The sequence below is a fragment of the Ranitomeya imitator genome, chromosome 1 (assembly GCF_032444005.1).
Source record: "Ranitomeya imitator isolate aRanImi1 chromosome 1, aRanImi1.pri, whole genome shotgun sequence".
Taxonomy (NCBI): domain Eukaryota; kingdom Metazoa; phylum Chordata; class Amphibia; order Anura; family Dendrobatidae; genus Ranitomeya; species Ranitomeya imitator.
In genome coordinates, this window is record NC_091282.1 from 359,341,381 (window position 1) to 359,349,516 (window position 8,136).

General features: G+C 46.6%; 1 protein-coding gene across 1 annotated transcript in view; it reads right to left on the reverse strand.

The window, feature by feature from the left end:
* Positions 1–1,501, reverse strand: part of PNP (purine nucleoside phosphorylase) — an 87,188-nt gene extending 85,687 nt beyond the window's left edge. Inside the window, exon 1 of the mRNA XM_069760878.1 lies at positions 1,361–1,501. Coding sequence (XP_069616979.1) covers positions 1,361–1,389 — 29 coding nt within the window. The 5' untranslated portion in view covers positions 1,390–1,501. The remainder of the gene's footprint in view (positions 1–1,360) is intronic.
* Positions 1,502–8,136: the final 6,635 nt, after the last annotated feature.

Sequence of the window (8,136 nt, forward strand, 5' to 3'; positions counted from 1 at the left end):
GAATGATTTGTCTACTTCCATCTGCAACACACGTTTATCATGAATATGAATGGCGGTAGTAGCCATACATACTCTGCTTATGTCCCACGTTATCCCATCGGTGAGTCCATGCATACATAACAACATGTACAGCCAATTCTTTCAGCAATGAATTGTACATTTTCTCTGCAGCAGCTATTGCAGTGGCTTCTCTTGCCAAAGAAGCAGGATTGCCAGGGGTTAAAGAAACTGGACTTGCAAAAAATAAATGGTTGCCATGTCTGCTCACCTCATTGTCCTTCTCAAGTGCGACATTGCCTGCAGGTGTTTTCCATTGTTTTGTATGGGGGAGAGCTCCAGCCCACTCTTCTGGTCACTGTCAGGTTGAAAGGTAAATGGATAAGATGTCAGCTGGCCAGGACTGGTGTGTAAATCCCAAATGTACATTTTTGTGCAATTTCTGAATTGCCCCCAAATATTGTGACTTATTAAGATGTTTAATACCAGAATTCGATGATGAATCACCACCTTATTGTTTTGACACAATTATGACCAGAAATCTCGTGCAGATCACAGGCATTTACAGATACGACGGATTCTCGCCCGTTGGCTGATCCTTTTATTCTCTGGAAGAAAACCGAAAAGCACGGAGCAGCGGATCACTCCTGTGTATAAGGGAAGGGGGGAGATAGTTTAGGCCTCAGGTATCTCATGTGTATATGGGCCTTAGAAGCAACAAAAATAGATTGGATATAAGGCACCATGATGGCTATAGATTTATTACAGAGCTGTGGGGGGAAAGTCAACATATTGTTCTTGCCCAAGCATCTTCTGCTGCGTAACGCCGATATACTGTGTATATGTATATATTATATATGGTTGCTGCTTTTCTAACAGCTCCCAATAATAGATCCTGTCACAGAAAGATACAAACAGTATATATACACATATATATGTGTGCGTGTGTATATATGTATATATATATACACACATATATATATATATATATATATATACACAACCACCACACCTATACTGTGTATTCGGTCATCAGCGTCAGGACGGTATTAGTACTCACTGAGCCAGATGAGTGACTTTCCTCACCGCTCGTCCTGTCCTAATCCTCTTTTTCACACAGAGTGCATTTGTATTCGGCTTCTGGTGTTCTTATCACCCTGTGATGCTTATTATATACAATGTTACATAGGATCTGCAGGGATAAATTGATGTTCTGCCACTATTTTATAGCTGAGCGTACTGGGTTCAGTGAATCATGTGATATAAAACCAGAGGTCCACTCAGGGCATTGAAAGTGTTAACAGCCATCACATCCCCTCCTTTCTCCCTGCCCATCATTGGCCTCTTCCCAGCCATACACTACCTGCAGCTGTCTTCTCCACAGTGAGCCATGGCTGATCTCTCCAAGGATGATCCTGCTTCCCAGTCGCCTCCAGTGGGTTTTACAGGGTGTCACCACATTTGCATCTACCTTATTAATGTCAGAGATGACTTCACTGGAGGCAAGTCCCTCAGTGGCCAATGGTGGCGGCTGTCCTTGTGAGGATGTTGTCACCAATGAATGAGGAGTGTTCTGTTAGTGTTGCTGCCACCTTAACCAGCAGGAATGTAGCCTGGTAACTAGAAACACGAGAAAGCACGCAAAATCCCCTATTATTAGGAATATGATCGGGTCTGCTGAATATCACAGACTTATCCACACTACACAGCTTTTCTCAGGTTCAGATATGGGGCTTTTTTACCTTGACAATGACTGGAAACACATATACAAGTAATGATACAGATATTTGTTTCATTATTGCTTTATGTGCGGACATTTTCATTATGGATGTGTCACTAGATAAATGCTGCCTAAACCACGGACGGCGTGAGCAGATCCTGGGTGTGCGACGGTTTACTCTGAAACGCAACGTGTGACACAGTAATAACAGATTTCATCAGTATTTATTATACATGCTTATACAGCAGCATTAATTCCACAGCACTTTACAGACATCACCATCATTGTCCCCATTGGAGATCTCAATCTAAATTCCCGATTAGTATGTCTTTGGGGTGTGAGAGGAAACGGGTGACCCCAGAGGAAACCCACGCAAACACGGGGAGAACATACAAACTCCTTGCAGATGTTGTCCTTGGTGGGATTTGTACCGATAGCTGCAAAGCAACAGTGCTAACCAGGAGCGCCGCTATCATGGGGCAAGATGAGCCCTTTGCTTCAGGCGGCAGCCAGAACATCTGGTGCCGACTCTCCATAATCCCTGACATTTGCTGTCACTAGAGCGGTGCGCGTGCCCCTGCTCACAACCCACGGTGTGCAATATCAGCCGGTCATCCCTGCACCCGCAGAGCAGCACACCACATATTGGCTGCTCTGTGCAAACAGGACCTGTGATGAGGTCACAGGAGGGGAGGAGTCACGGGTCACATGATCGGGACCTCCATGGATTGCAGGACTCTGCTGTGCTGGTTGCCATGGTAAGTGTGTGTATGAGGTGTATGGAACGGAGCCATGTATGTAGGTGTATGGAGCGGAGCCGTGTGTATGAGGTGTATGGAGCGGAGCCGTGTGTATGAGTTGTATGGAGCGGAGCTGAATGTGTATGAAGTGTATGGAGCGGAGCCATGTGTGTATGAGGTGTATGGAGCGGAGTCGTGTGTGTACGAGGCGTAAAGAGCGGAGCCGTGTGTGTGTACGAGGTGTATGGAGCGGAGCCGTGTACGAGGTGTATGGAGCGGAGCCGTGTATGTATGAGGTGTATGGAGCGGAGCCGTGTGTGTATGAGGTGTATGGAGCGGAGCCGTGTGTGTATGAGGTGTATGGAGCGGAGCCGTGTGTGTATGAGGTGTATGGAGCAGAGCCGTGTGTGTATGAGGTGTATGGAGCAGAGCCGTGTGTGTACAAGTTGTACGGAGCAGAGCCGTGTGTGCACGAGGTGTGAGGAGGGGAGCCGTGTGTGTACGAGTAGTGTACGGAGCAAAGCCGCGTGTGTACGGAGCGGAGCCGCGTGTACGAGGTGTACGGAGTGGAGCCGCATGTGTATGAGGTGTATGGATCGGAGCCACGTGTGTACGGAGCGGAGCCACATGTGTACGAGGTGTACAGAGCGGAGTTGAATGTGTATGAGGTGTACGGAGTGGAGCCGGGTGTATGCAAGGTGAATGGAGTGGAGCCGTGTGTGCAAGGTGTACGGAGCGCAGCCGCGTGTGTAGGAGTAACTGTGTGGCCATTATACAGTATGGAGCATCATGTGGGCCCATTATACAGTATGGAGCATCATGTGAGGCCATTATACAGTATGGAGTATCATGTGTGCCCATTATACAGTATGGAGCAGTGTGGCCATTATACAGTATGGAGCATCATGTGTGGCCATTATACAGTATGGAGCATCATGTGTGGCCATTATACAGTATGGAGCATCATGTGTGGCCATTATACAGTATGGAGCATGTGTGGCCATTATACAGTATGGAGCATCATGTGTGGCCATTAAACAGTATGGAGCACTGTGTGGCCATTATACAGTATGGAGCACTGTGTGGCCATTATACAGTATGGAGCATCATGTGTGGCCATTATACAGTATGGAGCATCATGTGTAGCCATTAAACAGTATGGAGCACTGTGTGGCTCATTATACTGTATGGAGCAATATATGGGGCTCATTATACTGTATGGAGCAATATATGGGGCATGTTATTCTGTATGGGGCGCTGTGCTGTGCCCACAATACTGTATGGAGCAATATATGGGGCTCATTATACTGTATGGAGAAATATATGGGGCATGTTATTCTGTATGGGGCGCTGTGCTGTGCCCACAATACTGTATGGAGCAATATATGGGGCTCATTATACTGTATGGAGCAATATATGGGGCTCATAATTCTGTATGGAGTACTGTGGTGTCCAGAATACTGTATGGAGGACTATACTGTCTGATTTATGACCTATTGTAGAATGTACAATAGTTATCACTCATGTACTGTATGGGGGGACTGTATATGAGATGGGAGCCCTATGGGGGGCTGCACTGTATATGTGTTTGGGGGGACACCGTTTTGAAGTTAGTCTCTGGCAGCAGTGTGGCTAGGTTCACCCCTGGTGCTAACCACTGAGCCACCTTGCTGCTGCCCTAGATATTATATAGTTATACAGTACTAGATGGTGGCCCGATTCTAACCCATTGGGTATTCTAGAATATGTATGTATGTAAGTCGCGCTGTGAGTGGGGGTTATATTCCATGCCAATATCGCTGATTGGTCGTGCCCAATCATCAAAGCGTGGTTTAAATCTCGCGCCAATTCACGGGCGGACTGCGCCTGTCGATGATTGGTCGCAGGATGTTGGGTGTTCGGGGCGCAGGATGTTGGGGGTATGGGATGCAGTATGAGGGGGGTTCGGGCAGCCTGTAGTGCAGTTTGCGGTGTCACCTTCCTCCAGCCTGCAGGGGTTGCTGTGCTCTGGAGGCGCCGCCCATCCTTTCCGTGTCGTCAGTCCCGGAAGCCTGTGATCCTGGCCCGGCCTGGCTGTGCTGTGTGCGGCCGCCCCTCTCCTCCTGCGAGCGGCCTCCCGCCGCCTCCCTATCCCGGGGCCGCAGGGCCTGAGCTCCAGACCCCAGCCGCCATGCCGGGCCTGCAGGCTGGGAGCAGAGCCCGTGTGTACGCCGACGTGAACCCAAACTGGGGGTAACCGGGGGCGCAGGGGTCCGGGATGGGGCGACACATTGCCTTACCGGGGCGCGCTGACTGGAGGGGAGGGGCCAATTCGCGGCCGGACTGTGCCTGTCGCTAATTGGTCACGGCCGGCCGGGCGCAACCAATCAGCGATGCGGGATTTCCTTTACAGACAAACAGACGCGTAGACCCTTAGACGATTAAATATATAGATATATACCACAGAAAAAAAGACGGCAGCACAGCCCACAGCGAGATCAGGTGCACACTCAGTCCTTGATCATGGAAACCCGACACTCTCGGGAGGTGCTCGCGTAGAAAAAAATCAGGAACAAACCATGCAACAATAGTAGAAAGAACGCAGCAACACTCACCGGACCTGTGATCAAGTCTTGTCTTTATTGGAATGCATAAAAAACCATCTTCACGGCACGGGGGAGTGAGAAGGCAAAGGAGGTGAGCGGGGAAAGGACGACGGCCGTTTCACGCCAAACTGACGCTTCTACGGGTCCACGCTGAGAGGAAGTGACGCCCGAGAAGATATGGGAAAAATTACCACCTCCCCCAAGCGTCAGCCCCAATCAGCATGAGGAAAGACAGGGGCAAGTTAAAATACAATTAAAAACATAGGTAACAGTATTAACAACATCTAAATTAAACTAACAGAATATGAGCAATCGTTATCAGCAAAAATGCACATTATATGAGCGCGGGGACATCTCGGAACATTATTCATTCACTTATTTCTTTTCCTTTCTTGTCCTTTATTGGTCTATACTAGTTACCGCTAATAATTATCAAATACCGAAACCGCAACCATGCATGTCATAGGAATACGGACATATCAATTTTCTCATTCAGACCTGCTGGTCCTGTTGCTCGAGTTTTCATTATCCACCTAGCTTCATGTTGTAACAATAATTTATGCAGATCTCCGCCTTGTTTTGGTAGCGTCACTCTCTCAATGCCGGCAAAAGATAGTACATCGGGACTGTTCTCATGACATTCTCTAATATGTTGAATAAGTCTGGGAACTCCTTTTCCTGAAAGGATAGATTTATAATGTTCCCTGAAACGTATATATAATTTCCTAATGGTTTTCCCAATGTAGTATCTTCTACAAGGACAAAAGACTACGTGTAAAAGTGACCACGTAGTCTACGTAATCAGTTGTTTAACTTTGTATGAACAGGGACCAATATTTAACACTGGATCTTGGATATGGAACCGACAGTATTGACATTGCCCATATCGAAAATTACCCTTCAGGCTGATCTGTTCCAGCCAAGTGGTCTTTTCTTTAACCAAACGATTATGGACCAACACGTCTCTCACTCTTCTCCCTCGCCTGTTAGAGATCAGTGGACCCCCCGTAGTCCTACCTGCCAAATCTCTGTCCCTTTCCAAAACATGCCAATGCTTTCTTATTATGGCTCTAATTTCTCTGTCCATAGAGCTATATTTAAAGCAAAACGAAAAACGTTGTGACGGCCGGGGTATCTATAGAGCGTGTGGACTGAGTCTGAGTATTAACCTATTTCTACTGTATAGAAATACTCCACCTAATTTAACTTCAGCTGAAAGAGTAGCCCTCAGAGACATGGCCGGCTGGACGGACGTTTTCATACGTCCAGCCGATAAAGGAGGCAAGACCGTGTTAATACCTAGAGAGGCGTAAGTGATGGAGGCTAATCGCCAGCTATCGGATACTACCACTTATCTTAAATTGAAGGGGGATTGTACACAAAAATTAAAAAGGGGAACTGAGCACTTTTTTGAGGAGAGCAGTAGAAAATAAAATTATTGCACAAAGAAAAGCGGAGAGATTATTCCCCCAATTTCCTACGAGACCCCACTGGTACTATCTCCCCAAAGTGCACAAGTCCATAACTTCGCCCCCCGGCAGACCGATTGTGTCGGGGATAGGTTCGCTCACAGAGCCACTTTCCCAATACATTGACTGGCTTCTATGCCCTCTTCTTAAGGACATTCCTTCGTACATCAAGGACACTAATTATTTTCTTAAGCGGGTACAGGGTGTTGATTGGCAGCCGGGGTTCTCCCTGGCATCCATCGATGTGGTCAGCCTGAACACCAATATCCCGTAGGTGTTGGGTATTGGAACAATTAGACGTATTTTAGAGACCACTGACAATAGTCCAGGTTATGTGGATTTTGTGTGTGAGGGTTTACACTTCATCCTCACTCACAATATTTTCACTTTTCTGGACACCTGGTACAGGCAGACCACTGGGACTGCCATGGGGACCCCGGCTGCATGTACCTTTGCTAACCCGTTTATGGCAGTATTTGAGGAAGACTATGTGTACACCAGTGTTAACACGCTTTCGAAACATATTAAGATGTACTTAAGATACGTCGATGATGTGTTTTTGATATGGGATGGTACGGAAGAGGAATTTCTCCAGTTTGTCAATTTCCTGAATACAAGAAACAACATGGGTATGTCTTTCACCTCCAGTTTTGGGGGTGAAAAATTGGAATTCCTGGATGTGGCCATCGATATCCAAGAGGGTAAATTGTGAACGTCAAGTTTCCGGAAGCCTACTGCCGTTAATTCGCTGTTGCACTTCGACAGCTTTCATCCCTCCCATGTTAAGAGATCGCTTCCCTATAGTCAACTCCTTAGAACCAAAAGAGTTAACAACACACACAGAGGTTTTGAGGTCCAATCCAAAGAATTGTGCCAGCACTTTCGTAGTAGAGGGTATCCTGAGGATGTTTTATCAAATGCTATACAACAGGTTAATACTCAGACTCAGTCCACACGCTCTATAGATACCCCGTCACAACATTTTTCGTTTTGCTTTCAATATAGCTCTATGGACAGAGAAATTAGAGCCATAATAAGAAAGCATTGGCATGTTTTGGAAAGGGACAGAGATTTGGCAGGTAGGACTACGGGGAGTCCACTGATCTCTAACAGTCGAGGGAGAAGAGTGAGAGATGTGTTGGTCCATAATCGTTTGGTTAAAGAAAAGACCACTTGGCTGGAACAGATCAGCCTGAAGGGTAATTTTCGATATGGGCAATGTCAATACTGTCGGTTCCATATCCAAGATCCGGTGTTAAATATTGGTCCCTGTTCATACAAAGTTAAACAACTGATTACGTAGACTACGTGGTCACTTTTACACGTAGTCTTTTGTCCTTGTAGAAGATACTACATCGGGAAAACCATTAGGAAATTATATCTACGTTTCAGGGAACATTATAGATCTATCCTTTCAGGAAAAGGAGTTCCCAGACTTATTCAACATATTAGAGAATGTCATGAGAACAGTCCCGATGTACTATCTTTTGCCGGCATTGAGAGAGTGACGCTACCGAAACAAGGCGGAGATCTGCATAAATTATTGTTACAACATGAAGCTAGGTGGATAATGAAAACTCGAGCAACAGGACCAGCAGGTCTGAATGAGAAAATTGATATGTCCG